The sequence below is a fragment of the Gigantopelta aegis genome, chromosome 7 (genome assembly GCF_016097555.1).
Source record: "Gigantopelta aegis isolate Gae_Host chromosome 7, Gae_host_genome, whole genome shotgun sequence".
Lineage (NCBI taxonomy): Eukaryota > Metazoa > Mollusca > Gastropoda > Neomphalida > Peltospiridae > Gigantopelta > Gigantopelta aegis.
The window spans coordinates 4568869-4595876 of record NC_054705.1 but is presented as its reverse complement, the minus strand read 5'-3'; the positions used below and the strand labels follow the sequence as shown (position 1 = coordinate 4595876).

The 27008-nt window shown below is 40.3% G+C and overlaps 4 protein-coding genes across 4 annotated transcripts in view; all 4 read left to right on the top strand.

The window, feature by feature from the left end:
* Positions 1-2786: 2786 nt before the first annotated feature.
* Positions 2787-27008, top strand: part of LOC121377801 (kelch-like protein 3) — a 69353-nt gene continuing 45131 nt past the window's right edge. The window contains exon 1 of the mRNA XM_041505900.1: positions 2787-2840. The gene's annotated coding sequence lies outside the window, so the exon portion shown is untranslated. The remainder of the gene's footprint in view (positions 2841-27008) is intronic.
* Positions 7234-8835, top strand: LOC121377805 (kelch-like protein 5). Its single transcript, XM_041505904.1, has one exon. The coding sequence runs from the start codon at positions 7234-7236 to the stop codon at positions 8833-8835; it is 1602 nt and encodes a 533-aa protein (XP_041361838.1).
* LOC121377804 lies at positions 16095-17093 on the top strand. Its single transcript, XM_041505903.1, has one exon. The coding sequence runs from the start codon at positions 16095-16097 to the stop codon at positions 17091-17093; it is 999 nt and encodes a 332-aa protein (XP_041361837.1).
* On the top strand, positions 19760-20212 carry LOC121377803 (sodium/potassium/calcium exchanger 1-like). Its single transcript, XM_041505902.1, has one exon. The coding sequence runs from the start codon at positions 19760-19762 to the stop codon at positions 20210-20212; it is 453 nt and encodes a 150-aa protein (XP_041361836.1).

Here is a 27008-nt window from a genome sequence, read left to right as displayed (position 1 = left end):
GTCGTACATTCCGCCAACCAGTGTTGAGGGAAGGACGGGGTGACAGGTAATGTGGGGTCGTACATTCCGCCAACCAGTGTTGAGGGAAGGACGGGGTGTCAGGCAATGTGGGGTCGTACATTCTGCCGACCAATGTTGAGGGAGGTACTGGATGTCAGGCAATGTGGGGTCGTATATTCTGCCGACCAGTGTTGAGAGAGAGACGAAGTGTCATGCAATGTGGGGTCGTACATTCTGCCGACCAGTGTTGAGGGAGGGACTGGGTGTCAGGCAATGTATGGACGTACATTCTGCCGACCAGTGTTGAGAGAGAGACGAAGTGTCATGCAATGTGGGGTCGTACATTCTGCCGACCAGTGTTGAGGGAGGGACTGGGTGTCAGGCAATGTATGGACGTACATTCTGCCGACCAGTGTTTAGGGAGGGACGGGGTGTCAGGCAATGTGGGGTCGTACATTCTGCCGACCAGTGTTGAGGGAGGGACTGGGTGTCAGGCAATGTATGGACGTACATTCTGCCGACCAGTGTTGAGGGAGGGACGGGGTGTCAGGCAATGTGGGGTCGTACATTCTGCCGACCAGTGTTTAGGGAGGGACTGGGTGTCAAGTAATGTATGGACGTACATTCTGCCGACCAGTGTTGAGGGAGGGACGGGGTGTCAGGCAATGTGGGGTCGTACATTCTGCCGACCAGTGTTGAGGGAGGGACGGGGTGTCAGGCAATGTGGGGTCGTACATTCTGCCGACCAGTGTTGAGGGAGGGACGGGGTGTCAGGCAATGTGAGGTTGTACATTCTGCCGACCAGTGCTGCAGGCAATGTTGCGCATAGTGTAAGCAACGACTTCGGATTCTATAGTAATTTGAAACATTTCTAACACCCAACATCTAGAAATACAACACAGATAACTTGAACCATATAGCTGACGAATCAAGGTGTTTCTTTTAACAACCAGTATCTAGAAGTCTAGTCGTTAAACATCTATTCTATTATATTCTAGAAGTCAGACACATATCTCTTGTGAAACGTATATCTTAAGAATCAAGGAGTGTGTATGCTTAGCACACAGCATCTATAACTAATACTGTATAGCGATTTTAAACATTTGTAACACCCAGCATATAGAAGTACAACATAGATACCTTGAATCATATAGCTGACGAATCAAGGTGCTTAACACATCTAGAAGTCTAGTTTAACATCAGTTCTGTTATATTCTAGAAGTCTAAAACATATCTTTTGAAACGTATATCTTAAGAATAAAGGTGTGTGTATTTTAACACCCAGCATCTAGAATAAAATGGTTTATTTAACTATGCAATCAACACATTTTATTTACGGTTATATGGCGTCGGACATATGGTTAAGAATCACACAGATATTGAGAGGAAAACCGCTTTCGCCGCTTCATGGACTACTCTTTTCGATTAGCAGCAAGGGATCTTTTATATGCACCACCTCACAGACAGGATAGTGCATTGCATACACGACCTTTGTTACACCTGTTGTGGTGCACTGGCTGGAACGAGAAATAGCCCTAAGGGTGGTTTAAGAACTGATCAAGGTACATAAGACGTATCCTTAAACAAACTTTTAATTTAAAACTACAAGTTAACTGAGTATTGTTAATTGCAGCATAAATTATTATGGTCAGCATATTTACCCAGTCTTACAACCACTTAAAGTTAGTTAGTTATATGTGAGCATCTGTTTGTGATAAAGATTCTCCAATAAAAAATATTTTTTCTACTAGTAGATAAAATTATATTGTTAGAATCATTGATGGGCATATAGTTGAAGGTGTAGTCTTTAAATTTTAAAGCAATTTTTTTTTTTTTTTAAATATTTGCAATATCCATGATTATGCAACCTGGAGATAGCACCTTTAATACATGTACATAGCACTTTTAATACCGGTATAATAGATTAAACACTCAGAATGGTTCTTGACAGTTTTGCTCAAAAGTTACTTAGAAATGTCTGCAAATATTTTGTTTTGGAGAGGGATAGGGGTAAACCGTTATCAGAGACAGTCCCTCACATATTGCAACAGCAATGAAATTGACACGTGTCGATCAACATTTGTTATAGTCTATTCCAATAAAGTGCACAAATCACCTGTTTACTGACATCTTTCTTTTAATTTCAAGAGTAAACACCACCGTGTACATCAATGAGAACCCAAACAAGTAAATACTAAATTAGGTAGAGTATCATTAAATAGATATTTACAAAATATTTACTTGTCAGTTTAATATGAAAGAAAAACATCGACGAAAATCAGTTTTATTCTATTTCCGATAGTACTTTAAATACAAGATATATATGTTTAGTATGTAGGAGATACAAAGAAAGAAATGTTTTATTTAACGACACACTCAATGCATTGTATTACGATTATACGGCGTCATATGGTTAAGGGCCACACATATATTGAAAGAGGAAACCCGCTGTCGCCACTTCATGGGCTACGTTTTCGATTAGCAGCAAGGGATCTTTTATATTCACCATACCACATACAGAGTAGTACATACCACGGCCTTTGATATACCAGTCGTGGCGAACTGGCTGGAACTAGAAATAGCCCACCGTCGGGGATCGATCCCACACCGACCACGAATCGAGCGAATCGAGCGAGTGCTTTACCATTGGGCTACATGTCGCCCTTGTAGGAGATAGAGACTGTACACTAACTACGTGTTTACATCCCCTATTCACTGTCGCGACACTGTTTGGAACAGCCCTAGCAACCTGGTCACGCTATCGTTATCAACATTTCTAACTGGGACACAAGTCTCGTGACGGCCATTTTGTCAGGTGTTCTTTGTCTGTGCGTTGAACAGTAAGTAGATTATTAGTATATATTTTTCTTACAAATACAAGTACACTGTTAATGACTACATACATACACTTTGACGAATGTACTGTTTACACGTCCGACAAGTATATTTTTAGCACAAACTGTAAGACACGTCGCGTTGCCTCTAGTCGTGAGCTGTTCATATATTGTCGCATATATCACGAATAGGGCTACAGGACACTGAGGCTATGTGTAGCCATTGTTGGTGGACAACCGATAACACGAATAGGGCTACAGGACACTGAGGCTACATGTAGCCGTTGTTGGTGGACAACCGATAACACGAATAGGGCTACAGGACACTGGGGCTACATGTAGCCGTTGTTGGTGGACAACCGATAACACGAATAGGGCTACAGGACACTGGGGCTACATGTAGCCGTTGTTGGTGGACAACCGATAACACGAATAGGGCTACAGGACACTGGGGCTACATGTAGCCGTTGTTGGTGGACAACCGATAACACGAATAGGGCTACAGGACACTGGGGCTACATGTAGCCGTTGTTGGTGGACAACCGATAACACGAATAGGGCTACAGGACACTGGGGCTACATGTAGCCGTTGTTGGTGGACAACCGATAACACGAATAGGGCTACAGGACACTGCGGCTACATGTAGCCGTTGTTGGTGGACAACCGATAACACGAATAGGGCTACAGGACACTGCGGCTACATGTTGCCGTTGTTGGTGGACAACCGATAACACGAATAGGGCTACAGGACACTGGGGCTACATGTAGCCGTTGTTGGTGGACAACCGATAACACGAATAGGGCTACAGGACACTGGGGCTACATGTAGCCGTTGTTGGCGGACAACCGATAACACGAATAGGGCTACAGGACAATGCGGCTACATGTAGCCGTTGTTGGCGGACAACCGATAACACGAATAGGGCTACAGGACACTGCGGCTACATGTAGCCGTTGTTGGCGGACAACCGATAACACGAATAGGGCTACAGGACACTGCGGCTACATGTAGCCGTTGTTGGCGGACAACCGATAACACGAATAGGGCTACAGGACACTGGGGCTACATGTAGCCGTTGTTGGCGGACAACCGATAACACGAATAGGGCTACAGGACACTGCGGCTACATGTAGTTGTTGTTGGCGGACAACCGATAACACGAATAGGGCTACAGGACACTGCGGCTACATGTAGCCGTTGTTGGTGGACAGCCGATAACACGAATAGGGCTACAGGACACTGGGGCTACATGTAGCCGTTGTTGGTGGACAGCCGATAACACGAATAGGACTACAGGACACTGGGGCTACATGTAGCCGTTGTTGGTGGACAACCGATAACACGAATAGGGCTACAGGACACTGGGGCTACATGTAGCCGTTGTTGGTGGACAACCGATAACACGGGTGGTCGGGGTGGGGTCATATTTCCAGGCACTCAGTTAAAAAGATCAAGTGACACACCCAAAAGCCCGCCCTAGTCTCGCTGGTTGTGTCGTACTTCAACTTAGCACAGGGGCTGTACGGTGGATAAAACAATCAGGGTAATGTGTGTGTTTACCCACTCCACCCTCCCAAACCACACACTGGAGCTATATGTAACCGTTGTTGATGGACAGAGGTGGTCGCGGAGGGGTCGTGTATTCTGGTACTCGGTGAAGAAGACCAAGTGATACACCCAAACACCCGCCCTAGTCTCGCTGGTTCTGTCGTACTTCAACTTAGTACACGGATAAAAGAACTAGGGAAATGTGTGTGTTTGCTCCCTCACCCAAAACTACAAATTATTGTAGATAACGACAGCTGTTTTATATCGTGTGCCTGTCGTTTGCTGAGTTGAAAATAATGTATGATTAATCTTTGTATATGAGATTATTCAAATGATTAACAATATACACAAATCACTGGATATTGGACGTCAAACATTTGGACATTTTGACATAGAGTCTTAGAGAGGAAACCTTCTATATTGTTCCAGTAGTAGCAACAGATCTTTTATGTGTACTATACCACAGACATGTTGGCACATACCACGGCATTTGGTATATCAGTCGTGGTTCACTGGCTGAAGAGAGAAATAGCCCATTGGGCCCACCGATGGGGATCGACCCCAAACCGATCGCGCATCAAGTAAGTGCTTTACCAATGGGCAGCGTCCCACCCAAAACATTTACTAAATATTTCATAAACAACGAGTATTTGTTACATTTTCGACAAACAACGAATATATGTTATATATTTGATAAACAACGGGCATTTATTAACTCTTGGATAAACAATGTGTATTTGTTAAATTGTGGATACGCAACATATATTTAATAAATATTGGATAAACAACAAGTATTTGTTAAATTTTGGATAAACAACGAGTATTTTGTTAAATTTTGGATAAAGAACGAGTGTTGTCAAATATTGGATAAACAACGGGTATTTGTTAAATTTTTGATAAACAACGAGTATTTATTAACTTTTGGATAAACAACGAGTTTTTGTTAAATATTGGATAAACAACGAGTATTTGTTAAATATTGGATAAACAACGAGTTTTGTTAAATATTGGACAAACAACGGGTATTTGTTAAATCTTAGATAAAATTTAGTTTGTTTAACGATACCACTATTGTAATTTTGACATTTAGTCTTGGAGAGAAAATTCGCTACATGTTTCCATATAGGCACCATCCCACAGACAAGATAGCACATGCCACAGCCTGTGATATACCAGTCGTGATGTATCTTAGATAAACAACAACGAGACTTTATTAAATGCTAGGTAAATGCTAGATTCGGTACATGTTTCCATTAATAGCAAGGGATCTTTTATGAGTACCATCCCACAGACAAGATAGCACATGCCACGGCCTGTTATATAACAGTCGTGGTGCATCTTAGATAAACAACAACGAGCCTGTATTAAATCTTAAGTAAACAACTAATATTTCTTATGCCATAGATAAATAAAAAGATTAGTATTTATTAAGTCATGGATGAATAACACAGTGTGTTCATAAATGTGGGTTTTTTTTAAATAATGAATGAATCTTTAACAACACCCCACCATAAAAATACATATCGCCTATTGGGTGTTAGGTCTTTTGTTGTTGTTGTTGTTGTTGTTGGGGTTTTCTTATATAAATAACGCGTATTTATTAATACCTGGATACATAACTAAAACCGTTTTGTTTAACGACGCGACTAGAGCACAATTATTTATTAATCATCGGCTACTGGATGTCAAACATTTGGTAATTTCGACATATAGGGTTATAGAGGAAACCCGCTAAGGACAAATATGTCGGAACCGGTATTTATTTAACCAGTATTTATATAACCAGTATTTATTTAACCGTGTATAAATACCCAGTGTGTGTTAAAGTAACATTCCCTATATTCCGAGAACATCATGATTGAACTTTGGACCATTTGTTGTTTTCTTGTCTAACTTATCTAAGCTGTGATTTACTGCATAAACATAACACAACGACGATTGTTTATTAAATCTTAGGTAAACAAGAATATTTGTTAAACCACAGATAAATAAAGAGATTAGTATTTATTAACTCATGGATGAATATCGCCGTGGCGGCATTCATTAATGTTATGGGTGTTTTATTGTTGTTGTTATTTTGATAATACACATCGCCTATTATTTACCGACATCACTAGAGTACATTGATTTATTAATCATCGGCTATCGGACGTCAAACATTTGGTAATTTTTACATATAGTCTTATAGAGTAAACCCGTTACGGATAAATATGTGGGGCCAGTATTTATTTAACCAGTATTTATTTAACCGTGTATAAATAACCAGTTCGTGACATTTCCTATATTCTGAGAACATCATGATTAAACTTTCGACCATTTGTTGTTTTCTTGTCCAATTTATCTAAGTTGTGATTTGCTGTATAGACATGAAACTGCGTACTACTTATATTAATTATTAATTATTTTTATATAGTGGGTGCTGTGAACAGGAACTGTTTTATTTAACTACGCACTCAACACATTTTATTTACGGTTATATGGCGTCGAACATATGGTTAAGGACCACACAAATATTAAAAGATGAAACCCGTTGTCCACACTTCATGGGATACTCTGTTATAGGCACCATCCCATAGACAGGATATCACATACCACAGCCTTTGATATACCAGTCGTGGTGCATTGGCTGGAATGAGAAATAGCCCAATTGGTTCACTGACGGGGATCGATCCCAGACCGACCGCGCATCAAGTTAGCGCTGTAACTTGAGCTACGTACCGCCAGTGCTGTGAACATGACATGTCATCAACGTCACTTATGATCTTGAGTTTCTCGTGGGATTATGCGTGGACGTTTCTAAAATATTGTTATCAATGTTTTGTATCCTTTCAGTTCATTTGTCTTATATGATGGAGAATGCTCAAGCACAACTCCTGGTAAACATCCATGAAGAGATTACAAAAGGTGCTTTCACTGACATACAAATTATATGTAAAGACGGAACAACAACTGGAAGCCGCATCGTACTGGCGGCGATATCATCGTACTTCCGGCCCATATTCTGTTATGATATGGCAGAGAGTCAGACGGGCGTCTTGAACCTTCCCATGGTGTCTTTGTCGGTGTTGCAAGCTATCATCAAAATGTATTTGTGTGGAACTAATCTAGTGAATGAAAATAACTGTGTGGAGGTATTGGATGCTGCAAAGATGATGCAGCTTAACCACATCAAAGACATTTGTGACACATTCGTGAAGGAAAGTCTCACACTGACAGCTGAAAACTATTTAAATTGTTGGAGACTTTATAAACTTTACAATTTCCACGATTTGTCCAAACGAGCATTTTCCTGTTTGGCTGACACGTTTGCTGATTTTGTTGAAACAGAAAACGTTGTTCATCTGTCAAAGGAAGAACTTCTGGAAATCATTTCAAAAGAAGAGATGAAATGTACAGAAGACATCATTCTGCAAGGCGCCATGAAGTGGATTGAATATAATAACCCGGATCAAGATGATGTCAAACTGATTTTTGAAAATGTGCGTCTAGATCTTGTTGATTCACGATTTCTGATTCATAAAGTGGTGTTTTCAGATATTGTTTATAAAAATAAATCTATCCAAGAAATGATACAAAAGGTGCTACGTTCATATCGTGGAGTCACTACTCAATCAAGGGTCAGTCCGGAAAGATCTGTTTTCGTTCTCCATCATAATAACACGTCACTACTGTCTTGTTTCACGTCAGACAACAAGTGGGAAGACGTCTCACCAGCACCAGTAGATCCTGGAATATGGTATTCAGCAGCAGGTTTGGATGACAAGATCTATATCACTGGTGGTAGTAAGAAGAAGAAATGCACATTAATTTATAACACCAACAAGAAAGTGTGGACAGTAGGTCCAGATCTTACATATGAACACTACGGTCACTGTATGGTCACAGCTAACTCTAAAGTGTACTCGATAGGTGGTTACTATAGTAAAACAATAGAGGAATTGAGCGAGAGTGAGACGCACTGGCAGGTTGTTGGAGATTTGGAATTGAGGCGATATAACACTTTTCCTTTTACAATTGGTGAGAACATCCTCGTTATGGGAGGAAACACAGACTCGGGCGGATCAGATGTTATCCAGTGTTTTAACACCACAACTCAAACTGTGAGTCAGCTGAACACAAAGTTACCTTGTAGCTCTGAGTCACTGAGAGGCTCTGTTCACCTCCCAGATGTTTATCTGTTAGACACCAATGGCCACGTGATGCACCTCCAGGTCACCAACACGGTTGGAGAAATCACGATTCAGATTAAATCCACAGCAGAATGGAAATCATTTAAATATTGCTTTGGTGTAACACACCGAGACGGAAACTTGTTGTGTTTTACAAAAGATGGAATCAGCAAATTCAACCTCGCTGAAGGTAAAGAAGAACAGAGTACATTCCCTAAGTCACCTAGAAGTGACGTAGTGTACAACGTGTGTACGGTGTCCTGTGGGAAAACATCGCGATGATTGTGCATTAATTAATCTCAGTGAGAGAGCTCGCCTCGTGGTCTGAGTGAAAATGAAATGAAAAACAAACACAAAAAAGTTATACAAATGCTACAAATCTCTTGTGATTTGGGGTTCTCATTGTCAACAGACGTGTACTAGCTGTAGCGACACGCTGTAACAGTACAATTGTTAAGCTGCACACGGACACTGTCTAACAAACAAACAAAAAATGTCTTAATATTCAATAATGAATGATAATGCATGGGAGGAACTGAGTGAGAGTGACAATAGCTGGCAGATTGTTGGAGATTTTGGAATTAACAGTTACCCTTGGTGATGAAAATAAACTCTGCTAAATCAGATGATATCATGTGTTTCAACATCTGGCCTGGTACTTACAAAACTGTTAGATTCTAGGCTCGAGACTCTAATACAATCTGAGATAGTGGTGAGAACGTGTTTCGTGTTAACCATTGCCAATAATTGTTAATAAAAGTTAGTTTCCTAACTGTCCACTGAGCTTCTTCCTCCTACTATATAACGGAATTAACTTGTGTTGTCTGTCCTGGGATTTAAGTTGATACAAACTGAAGCCACTAGGGTGGTAAAGCACTACTACTACTACTACTACTACTATTGCTGCTGCTGCTGCTGCTATCGCTGTTGCTGCTGCTGCTACTACTACTACTACTATTACTATTACTACTACTACTACTACTACTACTATTACTACTACTACTACTACTACTACTACTACTACTACTACTACTACTACTACTACTACTACTACTACTACTACTACTACTACTACTAATAATAATAATAATAATAATAGTAAAAAATAATTATAAAACATATCTTTAAACACGTTTGTAAAAGTACAAATAAACACATATTTCGATCTAAGCGTTATCAACATGTCTTAACCGATTTACTACTTGTCAAGTAGATTGTAATAAACGTCATTTACAATTTATCAACTTGGAGGCTGTAAACATTAAACTTGCCAACTAGAGGATGGTTAACGATTTAGTATTTGTAAATACATGGCGGTAAACATGATATACACTTTGGAACAGTTTAACAATGGTTAACTAGAGGAAGACATATATAACATGAAAACTACTACTGCTACTACTAATACTAATACTGCTGCTGCTGCCACTGCTGCTGCTACTACTACTGCTACTGCTACTGTTACTTCTATATATATATAAAATCATACTAAAATAAATGATGTTCAATGGCTTAATTTCCTTAGGGGTATTTCAACGCAATATACCATTAAAAATGTACCTACCGGCCTCGGTGGCGTTGTGGTTAGGTCATCGGTCTACAGGCTGGTAGGTACTGGGTTCGTATCTCTGTCGAGGCATGGGATTTTTAATCCAGATACCGACGCCAAACCTTGAGTGAGTGCTCCGCTCCACAAGACTCAGTGGGTAGGTGTAAACCACTTAAACCAACTAGTGATCCATAACTGGTTCAGCAAAGGCTTTGGTTTGTGTTATCCTGCCTGTGGGAAGCGCAAATAAAAGATCCCTTGCTGCCTGTCTTAAGTAGTCGCCTATGTGGTGCCAGCGGGTTTCCTCTAAAAAACCCAGTGTCAGAATGACCATATGTTTGCCGTCCAATAGCCGACGATGAGATAAAAAAAAAATTCAATGTCCTCTAGTGGCTCCGTTAAATAAAACAAACTGTACTTGTTTTATTACAGGCCGCGATCAACAAAACTTTGTGCACTGATTTTAGTCTGAGATATTCTGGTTTTTATCTTGTTTGAAAACTATTTATTATGAGAAAACTCGAAAAGGTACATTCGTACTAACGGTATACGCGAGATATTGTGGTTTTTATCTTATCTGGAACTATAATACTGGTTGTCGGCTTCAGTCTTAGTATTTCGTTTTTATTTATGTTTGTGTGATTGTGGGTTGTTATCAATCGGCTGTTGAAGCCCAAAATGTCCCAACTGCCCAAAATATCCCAACTGCCCAATATGTCCTAATTGTGACATGTTGGGCCGAGTACCTTGGGACATCTTGGGCCGATGGGTTGTCATATACGTGTACTTTGTTACATTTGCTTAAATCATTTAATGTTTTGCTTGTTTTAACGACACCTCAAGAGCACATTAATTAATTAATCATCGGCTACTGGATGTCAAACAGTTGGCAATTCTGACACGCAGTCTTGAGAGGAAACCTGTCACATTTTTCCATTAGCAGCAAAGGGTCTTTTATATGCATTTTCTCAAAGTAAGGACGGCACATACATCATCCTTTGATATGCCAGTCGTGGAGTCCTAGTTACGCCATTTAAAGGCATGTGGACATTTTGAAAGAAAGAAATGTTTTATTTAACGACGCACTCAACACATTTTATTTACGGTTATATGGTGTCAGACATATGGTTAAGGACCATACAGATATTGAGAGAGGAAATCCGCTGTCTCCACTTCGTGGGCTACTCTTTTCGATTGGCAGCAAGGTGTGCTAATGCTCAGTGTCATTGTTAAGCATGGCACGATGTGACTTGCCAGAGGACGCGCAGCGCCCGCGATGTGGTGGGGAGGGGGGGGGGGGGGTCCGGAGGCATACTCCACCAGGAACATTTAAAAAATGGCATCTGAATAGCACAATTAAACCATTGTTAAACAACAAATTTACTATTATAATACAAAAATTTAGCGGGGTGGGTGGGGAGGCGTCTTGGCATCTTGATAGCAAAATTACCCATTTTCAGACAGTGATCAGTTCCTCTTTTGGAGTTTTATAAAGCAAACATTATTATGTAGAACCCGTTACTTTTAGATCTCAATCACTACATAAATACGATACAAAGGGGCACTTGTAAATTATAACTTTAAAAGGCACTATTCTAGGGACGGCTGTCTAGGAAGGGCAGGTATACATAAAAACTATACAAAGGGGCACTTGTAAATTATACCTTAAAAAGGCACTATTCTAGGGATGACTGTCTAAGAAGGGCAGATATACATAAAAACGATACAAAGGGGCACTTGTAAATTATAACTTTAAAGGGCACTATTCTAGGGACTGGTCTGTCTAAGTGGGGCAGGTATACATAAAAGTAACAGAGCCTATTGTTCATTAGTAATTATAAAGACAATATTCTTAAATCAAACAAAAGACAAAATATTTATGTTTAGTGTGTAGGTGATAGAGACTGTACAATAACTACGTGTTTACATTCCCTATCCGTTTACACAATAGTTTGGAACATCCCTAGCAACCTGGTAACGCTATCGTGATCGACATTCCTAACAACTGGGACACAAGTCTCGGCACAGTCATCTTGTCAGGTGTTCTTTCTCTGTGCGTTGAACAGTAAGCAAATTATTACTATATATTTTCTTTCAAATCACCAGTACACTGTTAACTAGTACATAACACAGATGCAATAACTGCCAGTAAAAACACAGGTAATGTGGAGTCTTACATTCTGCCGGCTAGCGTTGAGGGAGGTACTGGATATCATGCAATGTGGGGTCGTACATTCTGCCGACCAGTGTTGAGGGAGGGACGGGGTGTTAGGCAATGTGGGGTCGTACATTCTGCCGGCCAGTGTTGAGGGAGGGACGGGGTGTCAGGCAATGTGGGGTCGTACATTCAGCCGGCCAGTGTTGACGGAGGTACTTGGTGTCAGGCAATGTGGGGTCGTACATTCTGCCGACCAGCGTTGAGGGAGGGACGGGGTGTCAGGCAATGTGGGGTCGTACATTCTGCCGACCAGTGTTGAGTGAGGGACGGTGGATTGAAGACTTTCGTTAAATTATGATTTCGTTTCCGATTTCCGTTTCCGAGTCCAGAAAACAGAAAATTAAATAAAGAATACCAGTTTCCGGTTTGAGTGAAAAGGAGCATGGTCTGTTGTTGTTTTTTGGGTGGTTTATCGTGGACAAAATAACTGGAAATAGATGATGAATATGTTGGAAGTCGTCGAAACATTGGTAGCAGAGCGTGGTTTAACTTGTGAAAAAGTTATTTTCTGAAGATTATTCGTTTTCGCTGCCAAAAAATCGCCAAATAGTAAGGTCGTTTTTGAATTTTGGAAAAATGGCTGAAAACTGGGACACGGACCGGACAAGTATAAATTCGCAGGATGGACGGTTGAATGCAGAATTTAGCGATGAGGTGAGCGATGATGAATATTCAGATAAAATTATTCACTTAAAGAAAAATAAGGCCAAGGCAAAAACATTATTCACAAAAACTAGAAATAAGTTGTTGAGATTAATGGACGAAGATTTGCCAAGTAGGACACAGGTTAGGGAATTAAGTGAAGAGTTATTTTCTGCTCAGGAACGGACACTAGATAGCATGATAGTTTTGTGTGATGTGTATAAGCAGCATAAAGATAAAGAAAATATTAACAAACTTAGTAAGGAAATGGATAAATTAGAAACTGAGTTTTCAGTTGCTCATGAGTTGGCTCAAGTGTATTTGAATAATAAAAGGGCAGATAACTCAAGTATAATTTCTGCAGTTTCGAAAGAGGTATATCAAGAGTTGGAAGCAAAAAGACATGTTGAACAGGTGCGCAAAGAGGTAAAAGAGGAACAGGATGAAATAGATAAAATGAAAAGAGTTGGACAGTCGAATGTTAAATAGTACAGCGAGATTGTTGGATGCAGAAAACAAAGTTCGTAAAAATAAAAATAAATAGTTGAAGAAGAAATGGACCATGAATTACGAACATCAAGACGTAACTCTGACACAGACAATTATAGAATTGGTTATCAATCCAATTCTAGTCCACAGGCAATAGGTCATGATATGTCGAGACAGTTGAAGAAAGTTTCAATTCCCATTTTTGACGGTAATAAAAAGACTTATGCCAATTGGAAAGCTGCATTTGATGCTTGTGTAGATCAAGTGCCAGCAACACCAGAGTTCAAATTGCTTCAACTTCGTCAGTATTTGTCAGTTGAGGCTCTCAAGGTTGTCGAAAACTTGGGACATTCTGCATTAGCATATGAAGCTGCAAAAGAAAGATTATAAAGAAAATATGGTGGTGAACGAAGACAGATTACAGTTTATGTTGATAAAATAGACAATTTCAAGCCCATGCGGGTGAGAAATTCAAAGGATTTAGAAATGTTTGCTGACCTCTTGGATGTTGTAGTTATAAATTTCAGAGATGCAGGTCGTCATGATGGATCATTGTACTTAAAGTGACAAAATAAAATGACAGAATCAATGTTGGCTAAGTACAATACATGGATTTTCGAAAACAGAAAAATCGAGTCTGTTGGATCGTTACGGCAATTCATTAATCAAGAAGCTGAGTTTCAAACGGTTGCTTCAGAGATTGTTAGAGGATTTTCTGACGTACCAAGATACGAAGTGTTGATTAAAAGGAAATCCAGTCAACGAAATTTTTTGGCAATGACAAGAAACCAGAAAATACCAGACAAAATTATAGAATGTGCAAAGTGTGTTCTGGGTCGCATAGTGTATGGACATGTGACAGTTTCAAAAATAGGAATATTCGGGATAGGTGGGACATTGCGAAACATAACAATCTATGTTTTCGGTGCTTAGGCGTTGATCATCGTGGACAATATTGTAAGAGGACATCGATCTGTGGAATTAACAGGTGTAAGAGTACACACAACAGACTTCTGCATCAGACCATGGAAAATTCTCATACAAGAAGAATAGTCAGTAGTGATAGTGCATCAATATCAGTGAATGACAATCCAATTATTAGCACAGGACTGACAGATAATGAAACGGAGAATGATCAGTATAGAGAAAGGTCTCACACAACAAACACAGTTAATTCAGATTCGGTAAAGTTCGTTGCTATGAGAACAGTTCCGGTAGTATTAAGAAATGGACACAAAAAGTTGACAGTGAATGCTTTGTTGGATGATGCAAGTACCAAGAGTTATCTGAATAGTGACGTCGCAGCAGAACTGGGTTTACAGGGAAGTTCGCAAACGGTGAAAATAAATGTAATAAATGGTCAAGTAGAAACATTTAGCACAGTTCCTGTCAGTTTTAGCCTCGAAAGTGTAGATGGCTCTTTGAAGATAACAATGAATGCATTTACAGCAAAGAGAGTTACAGGTAATTTGGAGGTTGTTGATTGGCAGAAACATTCTAAAAGTTGGGCTCATTTGAACAGTTTGGAATTTCCGGATATTGGTCCTCGACCACTTGTGGATATTTTGATAGGTTTTGATTACGCTGATCTGCATTGTTCTTATAAGGACATCCGTAGAAGATCTGGAGAACCTGTTGCTCGTTTAACTCCCCTTGGTTGGACATGTATTGGAACTATAGGTTTGTTGTCAACCAGTCACACAACTAATTCAACAGTACATTTATTTGTGTTGAAAAGCAGAATGTAGTTGAAAATATAAACAGTGTTCTTTTGAAGTTCTGGGAAATAGAAGAAGTAGTGAAGCAAAATGGCACACACGTTCTCAGTCCAGAGAATCGGCCAGCTTTGCAGAAAGCAAAGAATTCACTGGAATTCGTAAATGACAGGTATCGAATTGCCATTCCATTAAAGGATAATAGGCCAACTCTTCCAGATAGCTACAGCATGGCGGCCAGTCGTTTGTGTAATACTGAAAAGACGAGAATAGTGTTTGATGCTACAGCAAAAGTTGATGGCATTTCGTTGAACAGTGTTATTAACCAGGGACCAAAATTACAGCGAGAACTTTTTGATGTACTGTTACAGTTGCGTAAACATCCAGTTGCATTGGTGTGCGACATAGCAAAAATGTATCTCAGAATAGAAATAGCCCCACAAGATAGGAAATTTCATCGATTTCTATGGCGGAATGTCGATCAAACGAAGTCGCCGGAAGAATACGAATTCACAAGAGTTGTGTTCGGAGTTAACTCGTCGCCATTTTTAGCTCAGTATGTTACTCAAGAACATGCTAAGTTAAACAAAGAACACTTTTCGATGGCTGCTGAGACAGTTGTGAAGTCTACCTACATGGATGACAGTATGGATAGTGTACCAGATGAGGGTACAGCAATACAATTCTATCATCAATTGTCAAGTTTGTGGGGACGAGCTGGAATGCATGCCAGAAAATGGTTGTCGAATTCCGTAAGAACAGAGCATCAGAAATCGATCTGGATGAGGGACACTTGCCATCAACAAAGACTGTAGGTGTATTGTGGTCATCTCAGAAAGATGTGTTTATGTTCAAGGTTCGGCAAGATATCAATACAGATCTGACAAAACGTCAATTCCTGAGTAAGATAGCAAGGCTTTTCAATCCTATGGGGTTTCTGGGACCATTCACAATCAGAGCAAAGATACTTATGCAGGACATGTGGATACAGAGCTTAGATTGGGATGATCCATTGACCAGCAATTTGAATGAAAAGGTTCAACAGTGGTTTAGTGAACTTGGTCAATTAGTCAATATTGAGGTACCACGATCTCTTCGTCTTAATCAGAACAAAAACATAGTGTCGTGGACTGTGCACACATTTGTCGATGCTTCTGAAGTCGCATATGGTGCTGTAGCTTATGTCAGAAGTACATATAGTGATGGACAGGTCTCATGTCGATTGATAGCTGCAAAAACAAGAGTCTCTCCACTTGCTGCAATGAGTATATCTCGATTAGAATTGGTTGCAGCTGTTCTTGGACTGAGGTTGTCACTAACAATTAGCAGAATTCTAGATATTCCGGTTTCTCGAGTAGTGTTGTGGACAGACAGTATGAATGTGCTTTGGTGGATTCGTGGTCTAAGCAGAAACTTCAAACCCTTCGTAGCAAATCGAAATGCAGAAATTCAAAGTTCGACAGAAACTAGACAATGGCGTCATGTCCCAACAGCAGCTAATCATGCAGACATGCACTCTAGAGGAATACCTGCTTCAAAGCTCGTCAGTGAAACTTTCTGGTGGGAAGGTCCTGACTTTCTTGGACTGAATGAAGAAAACTGGCCAGACAAGAATTTTCAAGTTTCTATAAAGACTTTTGACATTGAGGTGAAAAGGCCTTTTAGGACTTTATTTGTTGCTCATCAAAACGATCTGAAATGGAGATTGGATCCAAAACAATTTTCAAGTTGGAGAACATTGACACGAGTTCACGCTTGGGTTAGTCGGTTTATCAGAAACTGCCAGATGTCAAAAAATGAAAGATTGTATGGCGAGTTGCAACCAGATGAAATAGAAGATGCAGAAATTAGTCAGATAATCTTGACACAACAGAGTTTTTCCCTGAAGAGTATTCAGTTCTCAAAAAGGGGAAAATATTACCTCTGAGAAGTAAACTAATTGGACTACAGCCGTTTATTGATGAAGATGGAGTTCTTCGCATGAATGGATGTCTCAAGTTTGCACATTTCTTACCGCATGATGTTCGAATGCCAATTATATTGCCTCGAAAAAGTTGGGTTACAAAGTTGATTGTAAAACAACATCATGAAAAAGGACATCATGTTGAAGGAACTAATCAGACACTAGCAAGTTTGTCAAGTCGTTTCTAGATAATATCAGCTCGTGAAGAGATTTGTGAGTGGGAAAAAGAGTGTTCTGAATGTCGAAGGCAGAAAGCTAGACCTGCAAGACAAGTGATGGCTCCTCTTTCTAATATCAGATTTAGTCTTAGAGCATTCAGTCATTGTGCAGTGGATTGTGCTGGACCATTTATCACCGTTCAAGGCAGAGGAAAACGTAGAGAAAAGCAGTATCTCTGCTTATTTACATGTTTGTCATCGAGAGCTGTGCATCTTGAAATGGCTTATAGATTAAATACTGATTCATTTCTAAATGCATTATATCGGATGACAAGTCGACGCGGTGTTCCGGAAAAGATGTTGTTCGACAATGGAACAAATTTCGTAGGAGCTGTAAAAGAACTTTGTGAGCTGGCTGATAAGTTTGATAAGGACAAATTGCTCCAATCTGCAGCAAATCGAGGTATGCAGTGGAATTTCAATCCTGCGAGTGCACCCCATTTTGGTGGGGTCTTTGAGTGTATGATTAAGTCTGCAAAACGGGCCATATATGCAATTTTAAGTAGTGCTGATGTAACTGGTGAAGATTTAGTGACAGCGTTTGCAGGAGCAGAAGCGTTGATTAATTCGAGGCCGTTGACATATCAAAGTGCTCATCCAGTTGACAATATTCCGTTGACACCTAATCACTTTTTACATGGTTGTATTGGTGGACAGTTTGCTCCAGAATCCGTTGACAAGAGTGATTTTCATCCTAGGAAAAGATGGAGAAGAGTTCAGGAACTTGTGAAACATTTCTGGAAAAGGTGGTTAAAAGAATGGCTACCTAGTTTGAATTCGCGGAAGAAGTGGTTCAAGTCTGAAAGGGACATTCGTGTAGGTGATGTTGTGATAGTAGTGGCTACAAACACTCCTCGTGGTCAGTGGCCTTTAGGGCGAGTCATAGAAGTTTTTCCCGGGCCAGATGGTCATGTGCGTGTGGCAAAAGTGCAAACCGTGGATAAAGTATTGTTGAGACTTATTACCAAACTTTGTCCATTAGAATGTGATGTAGAAGAAGACTGACATTTCTAAATAGTGATGTTTTTTGACAGTTCCAGTTTGTGTATAGTGTGTGGACATAGTGCTGATAGTTTAAGTAATGAAGGACTGACATATTTTAGTAAAATAGTTATAGTGGACATAAATGGACCAAAATAGCATTAGAGATATTGAGTGTTGATATGAAAAAGGGTATTTCATATCAAGGGGGGGGGAATATGGATTGAAGACTTTCGTTAAATTATGATTTCGTTTCCGATTTCCGTTTCCGAGTCCAGAAAACAGAAAATTAAATAAAGAATACCAGTTTTCGGTTTGAGTGAAAAGGAGCATGGTCTGTTGTTGTTTTTTGGGGGGTTTATCGTGGACAAAATAACTGGAAATAGATGATGAATATGTTGGAAGTCGTCGAAACAGATGGGGTGTTAGGCAATGTGGGGTCGTACATTCTGCCGACCAGTGTTGAGGGAGGGACAGGGTGTCGTGCAATGTGGGGTCGTACATTCTGTCGACCAGTGTTGAGGGAAGGACGGGGTGTCAGAGAATGTTACTGTAAGCAAAGACCTAGAATTGTATAGTAATTTTAAACATTTGTAACACCCAGCATCTAGAAATACAACACAGATATCTTGAACCATATGGCTGACGAATCGAGTGTGTGTGTGTTTTAACACCCAACATCTAGAAGGAAATCTTTTATTGGATGACGCACTCAACACATTTTATTTTATGGTTATATGACATAAGACATATTGCTAAGTACCACACAGATATTGAGAGAGGAAACACGCTGTCCCCACTTCATGGGCTACTCTTTTTGATTAGACGCAAGATATATTTTATATGCACCATCCCACAGACAGAATAGCGCATACCACGGCCTTTGTTAACACCAGTTGTGGTGCACTGGCTGGAACGAGAAATAGCCCTAAGTGTGGTGTAAGAACTGACCAATGTACAGGGGAGGTTGAAACACTAGCTAAGGGTGGTTTAAAAACTGATCAAGTTACAGGAGAGGTTCAAACGCTAGCTAATAGTGGTTTAAGAACTGATCAAGCTACAGGAGAGGTTAAAACACTAGCTAAGGGTGGGTTTTGAACTGATCAAGGTACAGGAGAGGTTCAAACGCTAGCTAAGGGTGGATTTAGAACTGATCAACGTACAGGAAAGTTTCACACGCTAGCTAATGGTGGTTTAAGAACTGATCAAGCTACAAGAGAGGTTCAAACGCTAGCCAAGGGTGGGTTTTGAACTGATCAAGGTACATAATAGGTTCAAATGCTAGCTAAGGGTGGTTTAAGAACTGATCAACGTTCAGGTGAGGCTCAAACGCTAGCTAAGGGTGGTTTAAGAACTGATCAAGGTACAGGAGAGGTTCAAACGCTAGCCAAGGGTGGGTTTTGAACTGATCAAGGTACAGAAGAGGTTCAAATGCTAGCTAAGGGTGGTTTAAGAACTAATCAAGGTACAGGAGAGGTTCAAACGCTAGCTAAGGGTGGTTTAAAAACTGATCAAGTTACAGGAGAGGTTCAAACGCTTCCTAAGGGTGGATTTAGAACTGATCAACGTACAGGAGAGGGTCAAAAGCTAGCTAAGGGTGGTTTAAGAACTGATCAAGGTACAGGAGAGGTTCAAACTCTAGCTAAGGGTGGATTAAAAACTGATCAAGGTACAGAAGAGGTTCAAACGCTAGCTAAGGATGGTTTAAGAACTGATCAAGATACAGGAGAGGTTCAAACGCTTGCTAAGGGTGGTTTAAGAACTGATCAAGGTACAGGAGAGGTTCAAACGCTTGCTAAGGGTGGTTTAAAAACTGATCAAGTTACAGGAGAGGTTCAAACGCAAGCTAAGGGTGGTTTAAGAACTCATCAACGTAGAGGATAGGTTCAAACGCTTCCTAAGGGTGGATTTAGAACTGATCAACGTACAGGATAGGTTCAAATGCTAGCTAAGGGTGGTTTAAGAACTGATCAAGGTACAGGAGAAGTTCAAACGCTAGCTAAGGGTGGTTTAAAAACTGATCAAGTTACAGGAGAGGTTCAAACGCTTGCTAAGGGTGGATTTAGAACTGATCAACGTACAGGAGAGGGTCAAACGGTAGCTAATGGTGGTTTAAGAACTGATCACGGTACAGGAGAGGTTCAAACTCTAGCTAAGGGTGGTTTAAGAACTGATCAAGATACAGGAGAGATTCCAACGCTTCCTAAGGGTGGATTTAGAACTGATCAACGTACAGGATAGGTTCAAATGCTAGCTAAGGGTGGGTTTTGAACTCATCAAGGTACAGGAGAGGTTCAAATGCTAGCTATGGGTTAGGTTTAGAACTGATCAAGGTACAGGAGAGGTTCAAACGCTAGCTAAGGGTGGTTTAAAAACTGATCAAGTTACAGGAGAGGTTCAAACGCTTGCTAAGGGTGGATTTAGAACTGATCAACGTACAGGAGAGGTTTAAACGCTAGCTAAGGGTGGTTTAAGAACTGATCAAGGTACAGGAGAGGTTCAAACGCTAGCCAAGGGTGGGTTTTGAACTGATCAACGTACAGAAGAGGTTCAAATGTTAGCTAAGGTTGGTTTAAGAACTGATCAAGATACAGGAGAGGTTCAAACGCTAGCTAAGGGTGGTTTAAAAACTGATCAAGTTACAGGAGAGGTTCAAACGCTTGCTAAGGGTGGTTTAAGAACTGATCAACGTACAGGAGAGGTTCAAACGCTTGCTAAGGGTGGTTTAAGAACTGATCAAGGTACAGGAGAGGTTCAAACGCTAGCCAAGGGTGGGTTTTGAACTGATCAACGTACAGAAGAGGTTCAAATGTTAGCTAAGGTTGGTTTAAGAACTGATCAAGATACAGGAGAGGTTCAAACGCTAGCTAAAGGTGGTTTAAAAACTGATCAAGTTACAGGAGAGGTTCAAACGCTTGCTAAGGGTGGTTTAAGAACTGATCAACGTACAGGAGAGGTTCAAACGCTTGCTAAGGGTGGTTTAAGAACTGATCAAGGTACAGGAGAGGTTCAAACGCTAGCCAAGGGTGGGTTTTGAACTGATCAACGTACAGAAGAGGTTCAAATGTTAGCTAAGGTTGGTTTAAGAACTGATCAAGATACAGGAGAGGTTCAAACGCTAGCTAAGGGTGGTTTAAAAACTGATCAAGTTACAGGAGAGGTTCAAACGCTTGCTAAGGGTGGTTTAAGAACTGATCAACGTACAGGAGAGGTTCAAACGCTTGCTAAGGGTGGTTTAAGAACTGATCAAGGTACAGGAGAGGTTCAAACGCTATCTAAGGGTGGTTTAAGAACTGATCAAGGTACAGGAGAGGTTCAAACGCTATCTAAGGGTGGTTTAAGAACTGATCAAGTTACAGGAGAGGTTCAAACGCTAGCTAAGGGTGGTTTAAGAACTGACCAAGGTACAGGAGAGGTTCAAACGCAAGCTAAGTGTGGTTTAAAAACTGATCAAGGTACAGAAGAGGCTCAAACGCTATCTAAGGGTGGTTTAAGAACTGATCAAGGTACAGGAGAGGTTCAAATGCTAGCTAAGGGTGGTTTAAGAACTGATCAAGGTACAGGAGAAGTTCAAACGCTAGCTAAGTGTGGTTTAAAAACTGATCAAGTTGCAGGAGAGGTTCAAACGCTTGCTAAGGGTGGATTTAGAACTGATCAACGTACAGGAGAGGCTCAAACGCTAGCTAAGGGTGGTTTAAGAACTGATCAAGGTACAGGAGAGGTTCAAACGCTAGCCAAGGGTGGGTTTTGAACTGATAAAGGTACAGAAGAGGTTCAAATGCTAGCTAAGTGTGGTTTAAGAACTAATCAAGGTACAGGAGAGGTTCAAACGCTTGCTAAGGGTGGATTTAGAACTGATCAAGGTACAGGAGAGGTCCAAACGCTAGCTAATGATGGTTTAAGAACTGATCAACGCACAGGATAGGTTCAAATGCTATCTAAGGGTGGTTTAAGAACTGATCAAGGTACAGGAGAGGTTCAAACGCTTGCTAAGGGTGGTTTAAGAACTGATCAAGGTACAGGAGAGGTTCAAACGCTATCTAAGGGTGGTTTAAGAACTGATCAAGGTACAGGAGAGGTTCAAACGCTATCTAAGGGTGGTTTAAGAACTGATCAAGTTACAGGAGAGGTTCAAACGCTAGCTAAGGGTGGTTTAAGAACTGATCAAGGTACAGGAGAGGTTCAAACGCAAGCTAAGTGTGGTTTAAAAACTGATCAAGGTACAGAAGAGGTTCAAACGCTATCTAAGGGTGGTTTAAGAACTGATCAAGGTACAGGAGAGGTTCAAACGCTTCCTACGGGTGGATTTAGAACTGATCAACGTACAGGATAGGTTCAAATGCTAGCTAAGGGTGGTTTAAGAACTGATCAAGGTACAAGAGAAGTTCAAACGCTAGCTAAGTGTGGTTTAAAAACTGATCAAGTTGCAGGAGAGGTTCAAACGCTTGCTAAGGGTGGATTTAGAACTGATCAACGTACAGGAGAGGCTCAAACGCTAGCTAAGGGTGGTTTAAGAACTGATCAAGGTACAGGAGAGGTTCAAACGCTAGCCAAGGGTGGGTTTTGAACTGATCAAGGTACAGAAGAGGTTCAAATGCTAGCTAAGGGTGGTTTAAGAACTAATCAAGGTACAGGAGAGGTTCAAACGCTTGCTAAGGGTGGATTTAGAACTGATCAAGGTACAGGAGAGGTCCAAACGCTAGCTAATGATGGTTTAAGAACTGATCAACGCACAGGATAGGTTCAAATGCTAGCTAAGGGTGGTTTAAGAACTGATCAAGGTACAGGAGAGGTTCAAACGCTTGCTAAGGGTGGATTTAGAACTGATCAACGTACAGGAGAGGGTCAAACGGTAGCTAATGGTGGATTTAGAACTGATCAACGTACAGGAAAGTTTCACACGCTAGCTAAGGGTGGTTTAAGAACTGATCAAGGTACAGGAGAGGTTAAAACGCTAGCTAAGTGTGGTTTAAAAACTGATCAAGTTGCAGGAGAGGTTCAAACGCTTGCTAAGGGTGGATTTAGAACTGGTCAACGTACAGGAGAGGCTCAAACGCTAGCTAAGGGTGGTTTAAGAACTGATCAAGGTACAGGAGAGGTTCAAACGCTAGCCAAGGGTGGGTTTTGAACTGATCAAGGTACAGAAGAGGTTCAAATGCTAGCTAAGAGTGGTTTAAGAACTGATCAAGGTACAGGAGAAGTTCAAACGCTAGCTAAGGATGGTTTAAAAACTGATCAATTTACAGGAGAGGTTCAAACGCTTGCTAAGGGTGGATTTAGAACTGATCAACGTACAGGAGAGGTTCAAACGCTAGCTAAGGGTGGTTTAAGAACTGATCAAGGTACAGGAGAGGTTCAAACGCTAGCTAAGCGTGGTTTAAAAACTGATCAAGGTACAGAAGAGGTTCAAACGCTAGCTAAGGATGGTTTAAGAACTGATCAAGGTACAGGAGAGGTTCAAATTCTCGCTAAGGGTGGGTTTTGAACTGATCAAGTTACAGGAGAGGTTCAAATGCTGGCTATGGGTAGGTTTAGAACTGATCAAGGTAGAGGAGACGTTCAAACGCTAGCTAAGGGTGGGTTTTGAACTGATCAAGGTACAGGAGAGGTTCAAACGCTAGCTAAGGGTAGTTTAAAAACTGATCAAGTTACAGGAGAGGTTCAAACGCTAGCTAAGTGTGGTTTAAAAACTGATCAAGGTACAGAAGAGGTTCAAACGCTAGCTAAGGATGGTTTAAGAACTGATCAAGGTACAGGAGAGGTTCAAACGCTTCCTAAGGGTGGATTTAGAACTGATCTACGTACAGGATAGGTTCAAATGCTAGCTAAGGGTGGGTTTTGAACTGATCAAGGTACAGGAGAGGTTCAAACGCTAGCTAAGGGTGGATTTAGAACTGATCAACGTACAGGAGAGGTTCACACCCTAGCTAATGTTGTTTTAAGAACTGATCAAGCTACAAGAGAGGTTCAAACGCTAGCTAAGGGTGGTGTAAGAACTGATCAAGGTAGAGGAGACGTTCAAATGCTAGCTAAGGGTTGGTTTTGAACTGATCAAGGTACAGGAGAGGTTCAAACGCTAGCTAAGGGTGGGTTTAGAACCGATCAAGCTACAGGAGAGGTTCAAACGCTAACTAAGGGTGGTGTAAGAACTGATCACGGTACAGGATAGGTTCAAACACTAGCTAAGGGTGGGTTTTGAACTGATCAAGGTACAGGAGAGGTTCAAACGCTAGCTAAGGGTGGATTTAGAACTGATCAACGTACAGGAGAGGTTCACACGCTAGCTAATGGTGGTTTAAGAACTGATCAAGCTACAAGAGAGGTTCAAACGCTAGCTAAGGGTGGTGTAAGAACTGATCACGGTACAGGAGAGGTTCAAACGCTAGCTAACGGTGGTGTAAGAAATGATTAATGTTCAGGAGATGTTCAAACGGTAGCTAAGGGTGGGTTTTAAACTGATCATGGTACATTAGAGGTTCAAGCGCTAGCTAAGGGTGGGTTTAGAACTGATCAAGCTACAGGAGAGGTTCGAATGCTAGTTAAGGGTGGTTTTAGAACTGATCAAGGTACAGGAGAGTTTCAAACGCTAGCTAAGGGTGGTTTAAGAACTGATCATGGTACAGGAGAGGTTCAAACGCTAGCTAAGGGTGGTTTAAGAACTGATCAATGTACAGGGGAGGTACAAATGCTAGCTACGAGTGGTTTAATAACCGATGAAGGTACCAGAAAGGTTCAAAGGCCAGCTAAGGATGATTTAAACACTGATCAAGGTGCAGGCGAGGTTTTAGGAACACCTGGTTTATGTCTTGTTTGTTGGATCTCCTTGATTATTGTCTTGAACTAATTACGTTTCAAGTGAGTTTGTAGATAGAAGGGAAGAGATTGCAAACTAGCTACACAATGTAATTTACATCCTGTTTGGTAGTACATTGTAATGGTACTATGAACACTGTATGGGAGCGACACCGGATTTTGGTACTAAGCGAAGCGATACAAGTGTGTGAGAAGACTACACTTGAGGTAAGATTTCTGAAAATGACTACATTTATAAGTAACACACATGAACTAGATTTTACACATTCATTTATAACAATTTCCGCTATCAACAAAATCTAAATGTATACTGATTCAGTTGGATATTTTTGATAAAGCTTATTAAACATGTTATCTAGTACCGGTAAAATTTTGCGTCTGTCAACTTCATGTGCAGTAAAAACAGTTTCTAATGACTTAGATTCATACTTATTATGTCATTTCTGTTTGATTATTTTCTGCTATTAACGTAAATGCCAATTTTTTTTAGTTTCATTTTAAATGAACGTCAAAATCGCAAATAAAAATAGTTCAAAGGTGTACGGCGGCTTGTATATTATTAAAAAATATGTGTACGGCATATTGGTATGGCAGTGTACGGCATACTGACAAAGACAGACAGCAAAACATAATTACAATACCGCATAGACAATGAAAAGGTTCTCAGTTATTGATGCAATGTAGTGTAACCCCACCACCCACCCACCAGTCATAGGCAGTGGGTGTACCAAATATAAAATTGCTTTTATCCCAAAGTTTATGTGATTAATTTGTACTTACATAATACAAATTCAATTCTGGTTGGATCCAGCCAGTTAGGACATTAATTATTTTCACGGCCTCAAACTACCTACATGTAAAGTTAAAACACACTTCACGAAACCAATACATGTCACCAGTACATACAAGTTAAATCTACATAGCTGTAAACTGTAGTAGCGTGTTTTCTGATTATTTCGGGATTTTTACCTCTGAAGAGTCCTAGATGAACAAAACAGCAGTATGATGTAGTTAATCTCTATATAGCATACTATGTCTATTACCATAGTTTAAGTTACTTTTTGTACCTATTTATCAATAAAGTGATAGTGCTTTTTGACAACATTTTCATAAATGAAAATAATGCTGTAATATTTCAGAACATGGATGTATCCAATGCATCACTGGATAGTTCAGTTGAGATAGACATTGAGCCCGAAAGTGTTTGAATATGTCCTGAGCAAGCGTGTGGATACACAACAAAGAACAAAAGCAACTTGAATAAACATGTAAAGAGGATGCATCCACAACCAATGACAAGTACTCCAGTAAAATCGTCATCAGACCCTTGTACATACATTTGTGACGTGTGGGAAGATCTACAAAAGTCGCTTTGGCTATAATTTGCATGTCAAAAATAAACATACAAAAGATTTTATTAAAGAATTCTTCTATTTTTCCTATGCGTTTTAGTTCTTCTATCACTGATGGAAGAAGTGAAATAATCTCTTTATAAACAAATTTGCTTTCATCTACAATGTCATGACACTGACTGTCTTCAAGTTCTGTAGTAGTGTTGAAATCTACGTGGCTATCCTCAGCAACTTTGAAATGTTTTGAATATGGACTGTCTTTTGGAACGATATTAGGTCGAGATAGATGTATCTTTTTCTGGCCTGTTTTAATGGTAATTGGTCTCCCTTGCTCTTTACACAACTCTGGAATGATTTTAAAATTGCGCAGTTTTGATGATGTTATATCGTGACGTGTAAATAGTAGGTACTTGTCTCTATGTTCAATCGTTACGTGAGATATATTGTCTGTGAAAGTGGAACATATGCTTCGGCAATATGGGCAGCTATACCTTAACATCCTGGAAATAAAAAAG